Source organism: Peromyscus californicus, unplaced genomic scaffold (assembly GCF_007827085.1).
Source record: "Peromyscus californicus insignis strain IS unplaced genomic scaffold, ASM782708v3 Scaffold_3__1_contigs__length_106647218, whole genome shotgun sequence".
In the NCBI taxonomy this organism is placed as follows: Eukaryota; Metazoa; Chordata; class Mammalia; order Rodentia; family Cricetidae; genus Peromyscus; species Peromyscus californicus.
Window position 1 is genome coordinate 18,335,754 of NW_026294551.1, and position 18,832 is coordinate 18,354,585.

Sequence of the window (18,832 nt, forward strand, 5' to 3'; positions counted from 1 at the left end):
TCATTATATGTTCTTCAGAATCCAAAATAAAGATGAACTGTAATGTAAATTATGGACTTTTGTCAAAAATAATATGAGTATTGGTATATCATCTATGACAACCCTACCACAGCAATGCATTTTTTTTCTTTCCTTTTCTTTTGGTTTTTCAAGACAGGGTTTCTCTGTGTAGCCCTAGCTGTCCTGGAGCTCACTGTAGACCAGGCCTCGAACTCATGATTCACCTGCCTCTTCGTCCTGAGAGCTAGGATTAAAGACATGTACCACCACCTCCTGGTTATCCAGTTACTTCATAGTTCATTCCTTTGTCACAATATTGTCCCTCTTTGTAGCATATTTCTCAAAAGTTTTGTCTTGGAATATACAGATACATTTCCATTCACCCAATAAAGTGCTCATAAAAACAGTGGCACCGCCGGGCGGTGGTGGCGCACGCCTTTAATCCCAGCACTCGGGAGGCAGAGCCAGGCGGATCTCTGTGAGTTCGAGGCCAGCCTGGGCTACCAAGTGAGTTCCAGGAAAGGCGCAAAGCTACACAGAGAAAGAAACCCTGTCTCGAAAAACCAAAAAAAAAAAAAAAAAAAAAACAGTGGCACCTAAAAAGTATAATTATAGTGATAACTGGTTTGGAAGTGCAGTTTCATTGTTCTTTGTTCAGTCACTGAAACATCCTAAGATGTCTATTGAGCTTTATGTACCGGTCACCAATTGTTCCTTAAAAAAATTACACTTAACAAATTCTTGTCTTTTCATCTTTTTTTTTAAACTGTGTGTGGTGGTTTATTCTAATGGTCTTCCTATGCTCTTCCTGTGCATAAAGCTAGCCTGAAACTTAGGTTTTCGAGTGCTGGAACTATAGGCTTTCCATCATACTTTTCTTTATGAAGATTGAATTTGGGTAAAATGGAATATGCCTCAAGTAAACCATGTTGCATGGAATAAAAGTTTAAAAACAAACAAAAACAAAAACAAAAAACTTTAACCCTGGGATGGCAAAATGGGTCCAGGAGGTAAAAATCTTGCTGTGCAGGCCTGACCGCTTCAATTTTATTTTATTTGGAGACAGAATTTTGTTATGGAGCCCTGGCTGGCCTCAAGCTCACAAAGGTCCTCCTGCTTCTGCCTCCCAAGTGCTAGGATTAAAGGCATGTACCACTACACAAGGCTTCAACCTGGGTTTCATCCCTGCATTCTATAGTAAAAAGAGAGAAATGACTCCCTAAAGTTATTCCCTGACCTCCAAATATGTGCAGGCATGCCAAATTTATTGAAAACTATTCCAAGCTCTATTTTAAAAGAGATTGCTGTTCCTTAAGACTACTAATAACCCAGCTCTGTGTAAAGCTCCTCAGCCATCCAGAATCCTTTTGCATTCTAGAAAAGTACATCAGCCTCAAACCAGGCGGCTGGAGCCTTCCCATCATTCCAGAGGTATTTAAGATGGCTTGTGCGAGGAGAGGTAGTTAGATGATTCGTGGTATCATGTTCTTCTTGCCAGTTCACCACAATTCCCATTGGTTTTATCTGCCAGACTGACTTATGTAACCCTGGTAAAATTCTTCCTGGACTTCCTGATCACCTACATGTTACATTTTAATTAAGAGCAGAAGCTAATGTATTTCAATTTTTTATCTCAGATAATCATTCAATTCAATGGACTGTCAATGTTCTAATGGAATGTCTGCTTCCCCCCCACACCCCCTTTTATTTTTTATTTTTGGCACATACATTTTTATTTGTACTTGTTTATATGGATGTGTGGGTATGGGTGTGTAGAGGATACAGGTCTACATTAGGAGTCTGCCTAAATCTTTATCTTATTTATTTTTGTTTTCTTTGCTTGTTTGGGGGATATAGAGTCTCACTTTGTAGCTCTGGCTGGCCTGAAATTTGCTAGTGACCAGGTTGGCCTTGAAACAGGCCTCAGTCAGCCTCCTTCAGTGCTGAGATTAAAGGCATGGGCCGTCCTGCCTGGCTTTACCTTATTAGTTGAAGCAGGGTTTCTTCCTGAACCTGGAATTCCTGAATTTGTCTAGGATGGATAGCCACTGAGTTCCACTCCCTAGTGCTAACTGCTTACCTACCCCATGCCCAGCTTTACATGAATGCTTAGGGATCTGAACCTAGATCCTCAGGTTTGATTAGGAAGTATTTACCAGCTATGCTATGTTGTTAACCTCTGTTGATTTTATAATTGAAAAGTAGCGCTACTATAAACAATTCTGAACTTTTAAGTACATAATGTGTAGTTTTATATCTGTGATTTCCCCCTTTTTTTTTTTTAGTTATACTTTATACTAGGAATTATGCGTGGTTTGCAATCTGTTCTTTATATGGTCACAATCTCTATGGCACTTTGATTCATGTAGAAGATTTATTCGTTATCTTCATAATTTCAAATGCTGGGCTTCCAGAGATATAAAAAAAAAAATAAGACATTGTCTGTTCCTCAAAGTTGACAATTTGAGGATGAAAAAGTGAAGAACCATCTTCTCATTGTTGAATTGCAGTGTCATCAAGACATGTTTTTGTTGGCTGACCTGAAACTCTTAGATATCCACCTGCCCTTCCTCTTGAGTACTGGGATTATAGGCACTGCATTACCATGCCCAGCCTGACATGAATTTTTTTTTTTTAAATACAGTACTTAGAAAATAACTCAGCTTCAGTAATAGGTAAGGTAACAGTAAGAGGTGAGGAGAGAGCAGGAAGAAAATAGAAAAGTTGTGTTTAAACTTCAACATTCAAAAGTCCAATCTGTCAAGAGAACTGTCAAAATTAGCAAGAAGGTACAGGATCCGGTACTTTCTTCTTTTACGTTTTCATTTCTTGTGTGTGCACACGTCCAGATGCATATAGGTATATAATGCACCTCACCTATTTTGAAACAAGGTCATATTTTTGTAACTCTGTCTGGCTTAGCACTTGATATGTAGCCCAGACTGATCTCAAACTCATGTAAGTCCCGATTAGGCCTTCCAAGTGTTTGTATTGCAGATGGTACCACCACTGTCTTCTCTCTCAGGTCTAGCATCTTTAAAGAAGTATTCTATTTTAAAATGAAGCAAAAAACTAAAACAACAAATAAACCCCCAGCCAATTATAGTTATATGACCTAGTTTTATAGACATTTGTAGGTTTGCAAGTATAAAAAGAGAAAATTTGACTTTCAGATACTCTTCAGAAAGTGTTAATAATTATCAATATATAGTCTTTCATTTATTTCCTTTAGCCCTCATTGCAGTATTGTATTGCTTTTAATACATATTTCATGCATTTTATTTTATTCTGCCTGTGTATATGCTAGCCTTATTCTTTTTTTGGTTTTTTCGAGACAAGGTTTCTCTGTGTAGCTTAGGAGCCTGTCCTGGAACTTGTTTTATAGACCAAACTGGCCTTGAACTCACAAGAGATCTGCCTGCCTCTGCCTCTCAAGCGCTGGGATTAAAAGTGTGTGCGCCACCACCGCCCAGCGGCTACCCTGTATTCTTAAGGGATGGTGGTTCGTTTGCTTGAAAGTGCAAACACTCTTGCTACTAAAATTATTTCATTACATAATATAATAAATGGCCAGCATTCTGCTATTGTTCTTTGTTATATGTAATTATGTATGCGTTTGTGTATATGTGAAAGTGGATTTATTCAGATCAGGATCCAAAAAATGTCCTAAACACACTATGCTTTTCTGTTAGGTCTTTTAAACTTTATTTTAAATCTGTAATAGTACCTTACTACTACTCATCCATATTAAAATAGGTCATTTACCCTATACTGCTCTCAACATTCTGAATGTTTGTGTCTCTGTGGTATTACTGTACTCTGTTTTACTTTCTATGTTCTGATAATTTATTCTAGAGATTTAATCATTAGTTTCAAGGAGGCAAGAGTGCTTTGTTGATGAAGCTGTGTCCTGCCTATTGCATCTAAAAGTTAAATGATATCTTTTATTGTGATATTAAGATTCATCATTAGGTTAGATTGAGGTGTCAATTTATCCAGTGTAAGATTTCTGTGTTTATTTTTGTTTTTTGTTTTGTTGTGTTTGGTTTTACAAGACAGAGTTTCTCTGTGTAACAGTCCTGGCTGTCTTGGAACTTGCTCTGTAAACCAAGCTGGCCTCAAACTCAAAGAGATCCACCTTCTTCTGCCTTCCAAGTGCTGGGATTAAAGTTGTATGCCATCACCACCCAGCAAAGCTACTGTGTTTTAAAGAGCAAGCACCTGTGTGAGTGTGCACTAAATGTGCAGACTACAGGACAGTTTTATTCTTAGAAACTCTACCTTTTGAGACAGGGTCTCTCAGACTTGACTGGGCAGTCGGATTCTCCTTTTCCTCTACTTTCAGTGCTAGAATTACATGCTTATGAACATGAGGATTAGAGATGGAACCCAGATTCTCAGGCTTGCAAGGCGAGCACTTTGCCAACTGAGCTATCTTCCACGCCTCTTTTTCTTTTCTTTTTTTAGTTTTTTTGAGACCCGATTTCTCTGTATAGCCCTGGCTGTCCTGGAACTTGCTCTGTAGACCAGGCTGGCCTCGATTTCAGAGATCCTTCTGCTTTTTCCTCCCAAGTGCTAGGATTAAAGATGTGCCTGGCCCAAGCCTCTTTTTTTAAATTTATTTTGGTTGGGACTGTAGAGGTGGCTCAGCAATAAAGAGCACTTGCTGCTTTTGCAGAGGACCGGTGTTCAGTTCCCAGCACCCACATAACTCATATCTGCCTATAACTCTGGTTACAGGGATCCAGTGCATTTTCCGGCTTCTTTCAGACACTATGTACCCATGTGGTCCACATATGTACATACAGACAAAGCACCCATATGCATAAAATAGAAATAAAATCCTAAAAAAGAATACATCTTTTGGAGTCAGTATCTTGCTATGTAGCATAAGCTAAGCTTCCTGCTTCTCAGCTTTATGAAAGCCATAGACTTAATGTGAATTCAGGGTCTTTAGAATCTAGAAATAACTTATGCTGATAGGGTGGTTAGTAGATCTTTATGTTATTTGGTTCATGTGTTGTAATTAATGGAGGATGTTTGGCATACTGAATGGAAATGAGGCTACAAACAAATATACTCAGTTTTGTGTGTATGCAAAAAAATGGCAAAATGGTCAGAGTAGATAAATTAAAAGTCCTTTTTGCAGGGCTGGAGAAGTGGCTCAGCAGGAGTGCTAACTGCTCTTAAGGTTCCAAAGTTGGTTCCTAGCAGCTGTGTCTGGTAGCTTCCAGCCACTTGTAACTCCATCCCTAAGGGGATCTTCTAACATGACAATTACTCACATAGGTGCTTGGCTTCCCCCCCCCCCAAAAAAAAACACAAAACTATAGTTACAGGTGGTTATGAGCCACCATGTGCTGCTGGGAATTGAACTCAGGTCCTCTGGAGGTCCTCTTAACTGCTGAGCCATCTCTCCAGCTGCCACCACTGCCACACCCACTCCCACATATATGCGCGCACGCGCACACACACACACACACACACACACACACACTCACACTCTCACACTCGCTTTTTAAAAGATGTTTTGTTTTATGTGTATGAGTGTTTAATTGAATGAATACCACTTCTATGTCTGGTGTCCCTGGAGGCTGGGAAGAGGGTAGTGGATTCCTTGGAACTGGAACCAGATGATTTTCAACGGCCATGTGGATGCTGGGAATTGAACCCAGGTCCTCTGCCAGAACAAGTGCTCTTAATCACTGAGCCATCGCTCCAACCTTATATGTTTGTAGTTCTTTTTGCTAAAAGTATTTTGTGGTTATATATAGGGGCCAGGAAATCTTGGGATTTATTATTCTGAAACAGAAATTACTAAAATTAGTAAAAATTTTTGTGATTCTACCTTTGATCTTGCTAGTATTTCCAAGCAGAATTCAGTGTATTTGAGTACATACATAGTCCCTTGTGTGCTGTTACTACTGTTGTTGAACATCGTCTCCACCAATAGTGAGAGGCAAATAATAAAGTTAATGTAATACATTAAAACAGTAACTGTATTATTGCCCTAAAATGTAGAGATAAGGACTGGAGAGATGGCTCGGGAGTTAGGAACTCTGCTGCTTTTGGAGAGACTGGAATTTGATTCCCAGCACCCCCATTGGGTGACTCAAAACTTCCTGTAACTGCAGCTCCAAGGGATCAGACACTTTCTGAACTCCAATGTCATCCACAATCACGTGTATGTGTGCACACACATGCACACAAATCTGAAATCTAGAGATAATGTTCACACTTTTGTTAAGTATAATTCATGTGCTTTTCTTTGTGCTAGAGACATTAAACACTAAGTCAGGGTAACAGCGCTTTGAAGTAGGATAGTACCCTCATTTTAACAAGGAAGAAATAGACTTAAAGGAGGGAGAAGGAAACGTTGTGAATTGTATATAATCATGCCTTCTGAACTCAGTCTAATTGGTTATTTTGCTTCAACTCTGCTCTTTGAAGTACTGCTTCTCACATCTTTTTTTTTGGTTTTTCGAGACAGGGTTTCTCTGTGTAGCTTTGTGCCTTTCCTGGAACTCACTTGGTAGCCCAGGCTGGCCTCAAACTCACAGAGATCCGCCTGGCTCTGCCTCCCGAGTGCTGGGATTAAAGGCGTGAGCCACCACCGCCCGGCTCTTTTTTTTGTTTGTTTGTTTTTTTTTGTTTTTGAGACAGGGTTTCTCTGTGTAGCTTTGCGCCTCTCCTGGAACTCACTTGGTAGCCCAGGCTGGCCTCGAACTCACAGAGATCCGCCTGGCTCTGCCTCCCGAGTGCTGGGATTAAAGGCGTGCGCCACCACCGCCCGGCTCCGGCTCTTTTTTTTTTTATGAGAAATATTCATAGCCATTGCCCAGGACTCAGGAGGCAGAGACAGGAAAACCGAGGCCAACTTTGTTGACATTATAACAAAATCCTTCTCCAAAACTGGAAACGTAGAAGAGAGACATATAATAATGTCACTTTTTAGAGTTTGGATATGAAATGTCACATGCATTGTGCCCTGCCTTGGTTCAAGCTTATCATCCCAGTTACTCAGGAACCTCTGGCAGGAGATTACAAATTCAAGGACTGCCAAGGTAACTTACCAAGATCCTTTCTCAAAACAAAAAATGGGAACTTTGAGACAGAACAGTCGCTTAAGATATGAGGTCCTAGATTCACTACCCAGTATTGAGGAAGAAAAGGAAAAGATAATTCTTCCACAGGTACATGTATTGAAGGTTGCTCTACTGCTAGTGGTGTTATAGAAATTGTAAGGAGGAAGAGCCACACAGAGGGCATATCCTTGGGGAAGTCCTTGTCCTGGCCCTTCCTTTCCTCTCTTTTCTCTTCCCTGGCTGCCAGTAAGTGAGCAGCTCTTTTCTATCGCAGTGTTGTACTGGGACACACTGCTTTGCTACAAGCCTAGAAACACTGAAGCCAGCTACCAATGGTCAGATCTGAAAGAGCAAGACAAAGAACATCTTCATTTAAACTGTTTCTCTAAGTATTTCTCACAGTAGTGAGAAGCCTGATTAAGACAGTTACCTTTAAACATAGCTGCAGCTGTCATCAAGACCTCTGTGGTAAGCCGGGCGATGGTGATCCACACCTTTAATCCCAGCACTCGAGGCAGAGGCAGGTGGATCTACAGTGAGTTCCAGGACAACCTGGAATGTTACATAGAGAAACCCTGTCTCAAAAAAACAAAAAGAAGGAAAAAAAAAAAACCCTCTGTGGTAGACTGCTACTCTATGTTATGTAAAACTATGTGGTTTAAATTAAAGTACTTTAGAAAATTATGATGCTTTTGGCCAAAATAGGAAACACTAGGGTCTTACGTAATAAGCACCTTAATTCTTTGATTTCAAACAGATTTATATAGGGTCTCTAAAATTGTTTCTTTCAATAGCTGCAAGCCCAGCTTCTCATGTTGTTCCTGTTGGGATGCCTCATCAGTTTCTTGACTGTGAACAGCTCTGGGAGAGAGCTGTTTGAGTGACTTGTTGGTCAAGACTTCTTCCTTTGGCAGTTGACTTAGTCACACACACGGCACAGTTTTATTGTTCCTTCTCCCTCTTCTTTAGAATAAGAAGTTCTGATTGTTTGTCACTGTTGTGGTACTTGGAGCACATGTCTTTAATGCCAGTACTCGGAGGCAGAGGCAGGTGGATCTCTGAGTTCGAGGCCAGCCTACTCTACAAAGCGAGTTCCAAGACAGCCAGGGCAGTTACACAGAGAGACCCTGTCTCAAAAAAAAAAGTCAGTAAGAATATTAAGGCTGGTGATAGACATTTGTTGAAATTAAAATAATAAAACCCTTAGGATGTTTTGCAGCATTTTTACAGCCCTTATTGTCTACATTAGCAGTGCTCTACCTGTGGGTTGCAACCCTTTAGGGGTCACATATCAGATATCTTGCATATCAGGTATTTACATTACAATTCATAATAGTAACAAAATTACAGTTATGAAGTAGCAACGAAATAATTTTATGGTTTGGGGGTTACCACAACATGAACTGTATTGAAAGGTCTCAGCATTAGGAATGTTGAGAACTACTGGTCTATGTGAAGTGTAGAAGGAGTAATTCAACCTTGGAAATGGGTACATAAATCCTGAGAACATGTAGAATTATTAAAGTGGGCAAGAAATATTTCTGTATTTAGTTAGAGAGGTGGTTTTCCACTTAATAATGGGAATTGGACTTGATTGCTTAATCTATCCGCTTTTCTATCCTTACTCTCATCCATTAATTAAATTGTTGGTATTGTTAAGGAGTCCAGTAGTTGACCCTGTCTGGATAAAATGAGTCATTAATTTAAAAAATGGGTCATCATTTAGGAAACTAATAGAAATTATTCGACTTGCCTCAGAGCTCCTGAATGAAAAACTTGGGTTGGAGACCAACAGCTAGCATTTAGCAAACTTGGCAGGCTTAAAGTTAAACCTCATACAGGGTTTCTTATTCATATTATTTCAGTGGATAAGACAAAAATGAGTCAATCTTTCAGAGCAGGAATGGTTTTCAAACTGCAGATCATGTTCAGATCTGAAGGAATCAGCTGCTGTTTTATCATAGTCATTAAGAACTTTGCCGATAAAATGGTTGGAATGTCTTGTCTTTGTAATAACTTCTACTTGGGAGTGCAGGCTCATTTATATCTGCAATCAAAGTACTTGGCAAACTGAGGCAAGAGAATTGCCACAAGTTTGAGTACAATTTGGGCTACACAGTTTAAGCACCTTCACCTTATCCCATCCCCAAAAAGCTAAAATACTTGCAGTCATTTGAGGAAAAAATTGACATTTGTGGAGGCCAAAGAACACTTAGGTACAAGCAAATAACAGGAGCTATGTAAATGGGAATCTTTGAGATCTTTTCTGTAGAAGTTTAAAAATGTGAGTGTAGGCTTGAAAAGATAGTTCTGCAGTTAAGAGCACTGGCTGCTTTTACAGAAAGGGATTTCACATCCTCTTCTGGCTTCTCTGGGCACCAGGCACACATGTGGTATATATACATTCATGTAGGCAAGAACAAGTTACCTTCTGTCTCAGATCATCCTTGGTTAGATTTTGATGTGGGAACATTTTTGGTCATGGAATAAAACTTTGTGAAGATTTCTTTTGATAAATGTTATGTTCTTCAGAAGAAATTGCTGTTTATAGCAGCATTTCTCTGAAACTTAGCAGATGGCGATTTTTTTTTAACTTTTTCAATTTAACAAACAAAAATGGTGTTCTCTTGCATATGTGCACAGAGGCCAAAATGAGCAGAATACTTACATTGCTTCACAAAGTTTAAACTAAACATGCGTGATATATCTATGTGTGGTCCAATCCTGCTGAGGTGTACAGTGTCTATTTGAGTATAAAGTCCCCACTGCCCCAGCTCTAGACCCCTTGACCATAGCATGCATTTCCCTTAAAAGATAGTCCCCTCCACCCTATCCCCCATGCAGGTTCCAGTTTATACTAAACATCTGTCTGCTCTAGAAATCTAGACTTAACAAAACATGGTTCTTATATTCTTATCACCAAAAATCACTGCTCCTAAATAATAGTTGTTTAAATATTTGCTAATAGAAGTGGGGGATGAGTAAGAGAATTGAAAATGTGTTAACTTCTTGGCTGAATAATCTACCAACATACACACATCTCATTTTAACATCAGAGGAAATCTGGTAAAAAAATGAAATGTTGAAAGGTGTGTCAGCAGTGTAAAAGCACCTATGAAACAGGTTTCCTATCGCTGCTACAAACATCTCTAGAAAGCTGTAACCTAGTGAAAAGGAAAATGAGAATAAGCTAATGGAAAATTTGAAAAGGACTTTCTTTTCTCTGTCTTGGATTTATTTTAAACTTGAGGATTATTTTACACCAGACAAGTTGGTTGTTTCCTCTTGACCCATGTGTTCTTCCTCAGCCTGTAAATTTAAGGGGAGTGGTTAATGTTATTGAAGCTAGGTTTTACTATCTAAGGTGGAACTTTTAAATGATTAGAAAACCCAAGGCTTAAGAAAGTCAGACTTGATGCCTGGAATCACCTTTAATCCCAGCACTCAGGAGGCAGAGGTGGGCAGATCTCTGTGAGTTCAAGGTCAGCCTGGTCTACAGAGTGAGTTCCAGGACAGCCAGAACTGTAACACAGAGAAACCCTGTCTCAAAAGCAACAACAACAAAAGGTCAGACTTGTAGGTAACTTTAAAACATCTATTTCAGAGCTGAAGAGATGACCTAAGAGCACTGGCTGCTCTTCCAGAGGACCTGGGTTTATTTCCCAGCACCTATATAGTGACTCACAACTGTCTGTAATTCCAGTTCCAGGCACCCTCACACAGACATGCATACTGGCAAAACACCAACATACATAAAATATAAATAAATATTTTAAAAAGGAATCTATTTCATGATTTTTGTCTCTTAGAAATTTCTTTCATCTTATTCTTTCACCTTTTTCTCTTTTGTACCTTTGATGATAAAGAATTGAAACCAAGGTTATAGTTATTACATGTTCTTATCTAATATACACACTGCATTGATAGTAGGATTTCACCATTTTATGAATAACATCACTATGAGGCAGATAGATATTGCTGTTATTTCCAAAGGTCAGTTTACAGGTCTAGGATTATAAAAAGTGGAAACATTGCTTGAACATTATTCTAATTCTGCTCTTTATTTCACAATGTTTTTGAATTTATCTTAGCTTCCCCTGGAGTTAGTAACTTGGAGGTTTCTTCTTCCTATCCCGTAGTCACTCTTACTGGAATGCTGGCAACTGTGTTGTTCTCTGTATGTTCTGGGACAGCCTCAGTTTTACTTACTTTTCCTTTTGGTTTTATGAATCTAAACAGGAAGACGATTTCAGGCTTTCTTTCTTGCACTCTTGGAAGTAGCATATAACCCTTTGAAATAACTTACCTGCCAGTTATTGGTTGAGCATAGCTCTGTTATCTGTAATTTTTTATAAAGTCATTTTACTTAGGATTTCTTTTTTTTTTAAGAATCTGAAGTATTTGTTTGTTTATTTTTTTCATTTTTTATTTATTTCTGTTATCAGCTTGATACAGTACAAATTCTTATCCTAATAGTGAAATGTTTCACTGAGGCTTGCCCAGTGATTGAGTAAAACCAAAACTTACTATAAGCCACAGTCATCCTAGGGTTCCCCCTGCTATGTAGCCTCCCTGGTTCTGTGGGTCGCAGTCTGATTGTTCTTTGCTTTATATCTAGTATCCACTTATGAGTGAGTACATACCATGTTTGTCCTTCTGGGTTTGCGTTACCTCACTCAGGATGATATTTTCTAGTTCCATCCATTTGCCTGCAAATTTCATGCTGTCATTGTTTTTCTCTGTTGAGTAGTACTCCATTGTGTATATGTACCACATTTTCTTAATCCATTCTTCAGTTGATGGGCATCTAGGTTGTTTCCAGATTCTGGCTATTACAAATAGTGCTGCTGTGAACATAGTTGAGCTTGTATCTTTGTGGTATGATTGCTCATTCCTTGGGTATATGCCCAAGAGTGGTATGGCTGGGTCTTGAGGTGGATCGAGTCCCAATTTTCTGAGAAACCACCATACTGATTTCCACAGTGGTTGTACAAGTTTGCACTCCCACAAACAGTGGAGGAGTGTTCCCTTTGCTCCGCATCCTCTCCAACATAGACTGCCATTAGTGTTTTTGATCATAGCCATTCTGACAGGTGTAAGGTGGTATGTTTTGGTTTGCATTTCTCTGATGACTAAGGACATTGGCTGTCTTTCAGCCATTTGAGATTCTTCTTTTGAGAATTCTGTTTAGCTCTTTAGCCAATTTTTAAATTGGATTGTTCAGTATTTTGATGTCTAGTTTCTTGAGTTCTTTATATACTTTGGAGATCAGTCCTCTGTCAGATGTGGGGTTGGTAAAGGTCTTCTCCCATTCTGTAGACTGTCTTTTTGTCTTATTGACAGTGTCTTTTGCCCTACAAAAGCATCTCAGTTTCAAGAGGTCCTATTAATTGTTGTTCTGTGTCTGTGTTGTTTATTATGTATACAGTGTTCTGCCTGCATGTATGCCTGCATGCCAGAAGAGGGCATTGGATCTCATATAAATGTGAGCTGCTATGTGCAGACTTCTGGAAGAAACAGCCAGTGCTCTTAACCTCTAAGCCATCTTTCCAGCCCTTACTTTGGGTTTCTTAATAGGCCCTTTCTTTGATGGATTGTAAGGGAAGAACTGAAGACAGGATTGTAGCTGGGATATTTAAAAAAAAAAAAAAAAAAATCAGAAATACCACCCTAGAGTCCTTCTGGCATAGTTATTGTTGCTTTAATGAGATGTATAATTTTTTTTTATTCTAGCTGAAGGAAGAGAAATAAAATCCACCAACCCTGTTCTTTCATTATTATTTTTATTTAAGTATATGAGTATTTTTCCTGCTTGTACCTCTGTATACCACATGTGCGCCTGCTGCCTGAGGAGGCAGTGAGCGTGAACCCTCCATATAGGTGCTGGGAATTGAACCCATGTCCTTTGCAACAGCAAGTGCTCTTAACCACTGAGCCAACTCTACAGCTCTCATCCAGCCTTGTTCTATCTTGAGTAAAATTAGAAGGCTTGGCAGCACTGGAGTCAGATGTTTGTGATATAGTTCTGAATCTAGGTTTTGTTGTTACTTTAAGATAGATCAGTAACTTGATGTAGTTTATCTTGGATAAAAGTGTTAGTTTGTATTGCTCTGTTGGTTTGGGCAGTACTGGCAATCATTGAAGATGGGGTGTATGAAAGTGCAGTTTTGATAACAATAATCATATTTGGATTTGTGGCCTAATGAATTGAGTGGAAGGGATAATACAGGAATTTCTCACTTTTCAGTATTAGCAGATATCAAATCACTTAGCACTTTCTGTTTTAAAATGGTCTTGCTGCTATGTTTAATGGTACTCAACTTTAACCCCAGTGGCAAAAGAAGGTGGATTCTTTTTTGAGTTAGAGGCCAGCCTGATCTACATAGCATGTTTCAGGACAGCCAAGGCTACACACTGTCTCAGGGGAGAAAAAAAAATGTGTTGGAGAATGTCTTGCTGTTTTATTAGGCAGCCTAGGCTATCTTCAAATTCATGTTCCTCCTAATTTAGCACTTTTTATTTTAATTTCAGTAATTTTTCTGTGGATGGTGTCACTGATGCCTTTCAGAATCCACTATATAATTTTTACCAAAAAAAAAAAAACACAAAAGAACCCTGGTCCTCACATTAAGAGAGATTAATCTCCTTAGTGTTCCTTCTAACAAAGGATTTCCACTGACTATACCATTCAAGATGACTTTAACGAACCAAAGGAACCTCAGAATAAAAACTAACATCGAAAACTAATCCTTTTTATTTGGACACATTAGCCAAACATTAAGTCTTACATTTACAAAGAGAAATTTAGTACTTTTCAGCATATGGTTTTAGAATGATTATAGAGCTTGTTTTTATGACTTTTTCCTCAAAGATTATATGTTGGTTTTGGTAGAATATCCTCAATTAGAGGTATATAACTCTACTAAATCTGGGAGGACTATTAAAACAGAAGTCCAGGTAACTACAAAGAAACCTATTAATTCTGTTTATAAACCAGAACTAGCTTTAGTTGACTATATTGAAATGTGTTATTCTTTCAGTATCTTTTCAAACAGATTTTTTTTGGGTTTTATTTATTTTTATTTAATTTTTTTTCATTTTACATACTAACCCCTGTTCCCCCTTTCTCCCCTTGTCCCGCTCCCCTCAAACAGACTTTTAAAGTGTTGCTCCCCCCCCCCATCTTGCTTGATTATATTTTGCTGCTGCTGTTGCTAAAATGCCTAAATTCAGAGATAACAGTTTAAAGTGATTGGTGTTCTGGAACAGTTTCCTGAGAAGACTTAGAGGTTTATGAGCTGAGTTCAGGATCATTGTCAGAAACTGCCTGAATTCTTAGTCCACCAACTGTGACTAGCTGTGACCCTGAATCTGTCACATGTCATCTCCAAGGATATTTTTATACATTTTTATTGACCTATAATAGTAACAGTCTTTGTGTGTGTGTTTTCCCATTCTGTATTGTTGAAATTAGGCATTGGTTTATACTGTAATTGCTAAGCAGTAGTACGTTGAGTTTCTTTGATACTTGTGTGTACCTGCAATAGCATTTACACTTAATTCTTGCTTTGATGTGAATTTTTCACTTAGCATTGTCTTGAGAATTAGTCATGTTGATAAACAAATCTGTTTTTATTTTTATTACTATAGGAAAATCTTTTAAGGAATAAACTAATTTATTTGTCTTCATTAGCATAAGTAGATTATGTTATGCATCTGTTTCTTGTGCACATGTAAAAATATATTCTCAGAAGCATAATTTCTCTGTGATTGGGCATGCATTTTTTTTTAACTTAGCCAAATTCTTTGAAGACTGGTTGTACCTTTTTTAACATTTACCAGCAATATAAAATGGGTTTTGTTTTTCTTATCTTACCAACTCCTTCTATGGGACGTTTTCCAGTCTGTTTTGAAAGACTTTATATGTTTGTATATTTAAATTTTCCTTAGTGAATTAATATTTCTGTAAAAGTTGCCTTAAACTATATCTTGGATTCCTGTTATGTTCTTATCTTTAGTCCTTTTAAAAATATTATTCTTGTGTTTTAGAGACAGGATTTTACTCTGCAGCCTAGGCTGCCTTCAGTCTTGTAGTAATCCCTCCTATCCCTCAGCTTCATGAGGATGGGGGTACCGCTGTGTCCAGCATGATATTGAATCTTTAGTATGCTTGATTTAGACATTCTGTACTAACGAGTATTTGTTCTTTAACTTTGTTCACTAGATTTTTGTTGTATGCTGAAATTTTGATTGTTTCCATGTCTTATTTGAAAATTCTTCCCCGCTCTAAGTCTCAAATATTCATTTTTATTTTAAGATTGGCTAAGCCAGAGTCATAGCAGCAAGTCATAACAAAAAGTGATTTTAATTTTGTCCATGTAAAGAGATGACAATTCATGTATCCAGTTATAAATTTTGAGAGTCTGCATTATGTTCTTTTGGTTTTAGAACTATTTTAGAGGGCCTAAAGACGTGACACTGTGGTTAAGAGCACTGACTACTCTTAAGAGGACTTAGGTTTGATTCCCAGCTCTCAAATAGTGGCTCACAACTCTTAACTCCAGGTCCAAGGAATCTGACTACCTCTGTTGGCCTTCATGAGTCCCAGGCATGCACACTATGAGTAAACATACATGCAGAAAAAAAATCACCCATACACATAAAATAAAAAATTTTAAATTAAATGCCACACCCTCCCAAAATATAGCACATACCTGTAACTTTGCACTGAGGAGATGGAGGCTGGATAATGAGGAATTCAAGGTCATCCTTAGATGTATAGCAAGTTTAAGACCAACTTGAGATACATGAGACCCTGCCTCTAAACAACAGCAGCTGCAGCAATAACAAAAAACCAAGCAAATCACTTTTTCAATTTAATTGAGATTTAAAAAAAAAATTCTCGACTGTATATGAGAATCACAGTACTAAAGAGTATATTCTATAATGTATGTAGCATATTTATGGCTTTCTGATTTTATATATATGTAAAATTTCTATAGTATTAGCTTTCATTAGTGTTAAAATATTTGCTAAGTAAATGAAGCTTTCTTCTCTGCTGTGAAGTTTTTTATGTTGATCTTTATTCAGAAACTTTGAATTTCCGTATTTGTAATAATTCTTTTTTTTTTTTTTTTTTTTAAGATTTATTTATTATGTATACAGCATGTGTGCCTGCAGGCCAGAAGAGGGCACCAGATCTCGTTACAGATGGTTGTGAGCCACCATGTGGTTGCTGGGAATTGAACTCAGGACCTCTGGAAGAGCAGTCAGTGCTCTTAACCTCTGAGCCATCTCTCCAGCCCCAATAATTCTTAATGCTTCTTGGATTTAAAAAAAAAAAAAAAAGCCAGGTGGTGATGGTGCATGCCTTTAATCTCAGCACACAGGAGGCCAGCCAGAGCTAAATAGTGAAACCCTGCTTCAGAATAAACAAAGATGGATGGATGGATAAAATATTAACAAAGAAAATGTCTTTTATTTCCTGAGAATCTAAAGCAATTTCAGAAAAACATCTACACTATCAGAGTACAATAAGCACCTCTACTTAAGTTAACTTTGAAGGAAATTTAATGAAGGGTTTTACCCCAAAGACTACTGTGGATTGTGTGTTTTGTCTTTTTGTCTGTCTTTACATCATAGTTAGTCTGCATAAGAACCTACCCACTCTCTTCCTCTCCCTGTTTGGTATAGATGTTACTGCTGCTCTTGGATTTCACTCAGTTTATTTTCTTGTAGGAAACGCAGATCTGAGTGGAGATGGGCTGCAGACCGAGCAGCTATTGTCAGCCGCTGGAACTGGCTTCAGGCCCATGTTTCTGACTTGGAATATCGAATTCGTCAGCAAACGGATATTTATAAACAGATACGTGCTAATAAGGTAAGATATACATTTCTAGTGTTTTCTGACCCGTTTAAAAGCTACCATTATCCCCTTTCTCCCATTCCTTCTCATTCTTTCAATAATGCTTTAACTATGTCAAAATAAATGGTTTCACTTACTCGGTATAATAGTTTAAGAGCCTGATGGTACTAGTGTAGCTCAGAAAATAGTAGAATGTAATGTTCAGTTGACATATGATTAGGAAAAATGGGATCTGGGCCAATATGAGAAAAAAAAACATAATAATACAACTATAGACTCTCTTGTCTATTTAATTTTGAGAAAGACATGAGATCTGCTTCTTCGTTTTGCTTATTTGATTACACATATTCTCTTATTGCTAAGCTTTTCTTACTTGATGAAAAAACTTTAATTAAAATATTTACCAAATATAAAAAACTTAGACAAAACATAAGTAGAAATTTTATTTTCTTGTCTTCTGTTTGCAGAGGACTGATAATTACCTTGATAGTGACATTGAACAGTGACTTGAAAAGTCATTTTAGGGAAAAAAAGTCTTCTGTTCATTTTGAATTTGACTTGAGGGAAAGTATACATAGGAAGCAAACCCTTCAACAAATAGTGGGTGTTTACTGTGTACCCACAGGGGTTTCTAATAGGGTTTACCAGTGAACAAAAATCCTACTTTCATGGTGCTTACATTCTTGCAAAGCAACTTTTATAAAATAGTTTGTGGTTTGGGGCTCTAGAGACCCAACTCAGATCATCAGGCTTGTTGGCAAGCACTGTAACCTACTAAGTCAGCTCATCAGTCCCCTGCAAACATTTTAAAGCCGAAGATGCAGGCTGAAGGGATGGATGGCTCAGCGGTAAAGTGTTTCCTGTTCTTCCTGAGGATCTGAGTGCATTGCTAGTATTCATGTTGGACTTCATGGCTGCCTGTCCCTCTAGCTCCAAGATGTATGATGCCCTTTGACCTCTAAGAGTGTACACACATACACAAGCATATTAATAAAAATAAGTCTTTAAAGAATAGTATGGAAGCTACATGACTGACATATAGTTTAGGTAAAGCCTAATGCACTTTAAAATTCATTGTTTTACCTTTACTGTTTCTAAAAGTCTTAAGCTGTGTGTGTGAATGTACACACACACACACACACACACACACACACACACACACACACACACACACACACACACGATACCAGAGCAACACTCCAGATGAGTTCCTCAGATGCTCCCCATCTTTTCTTCTTTTGAGACAAGAGTCACTTGCAATTGTCCTGGAGCTTGCTAAGTAAGAAGTCTAGTCTGGCAGACCAGAGCCCCAGGGATCTGCCCATCTCTGTCATTCTAGTACCTCTAGGATTGTAGGACTGCCCCATTATACTTGACTTTCTATTTTGTTTTATTTTTTAGGTGTGGGCTTTTGGCAGTTGAACTCAGGTTTCTCTGCTCCCCATAAAGTTCATCAAAAACATACTCATTTTTAAGTAATTTGTTCCCTGGATAACTTGTTTTAAAAAATTAATTGGAGCAAAACTTAAATATATTCCAGAGGTAGTAAATATTTTAGTGGTCATCACAAAGGAAACTTTTAAATGTGTTCCATAGATGGTAAAATGGGCTGGAAACTAAGAAACTGTGCCTATCCCGGGGAAATTACTGTGTCAGGGACACTTTTTCAGTGTCTACGTGGGGGCTTTTACAGCTAAGAACTGTGAATTTCTATATTTGAGAATGAGAGTTTCCTGAGGCTAGTATAATATAGTCATTTTTGTTGCTTCATCTATTTTACATAAATTCAAAACATGTACATAAGTGTTTTTATATTCTCCATTATAAAACTGTTCCATTGTTACTTTGTATACCACAAATATTTCAGTTAGACCTAGGGAAT

General features: G+C 38.0%; 1 protein-coding gene across 5 annotated transcripts in view; it reads left to right on the forward strand.

Annotated features, from left to right (window-relative positions):
• Kansl1 (KAT8 regulatory NSL complex subunit 1) overlaps positions 1–18,832 on the forward strand; it is a 145,201-nt gene that overhangs the window by 76,485 nt on the left and 49,884 nt on the right. For all 5 annotated transcript variants that reach the window (XM_052759672.1, XM_052759674.1, XM_052759677.1 and 2 more), the window contains one exon: positions 16,824–16,965. In XM_052759672.1, the coding sequence (XP_052615632.1) occupies positions 16,824–16,965 (142 nt within the window). The remainder of the gene's footprint in view (positions 1–16,823; positions 16,966–18,832) is intronic.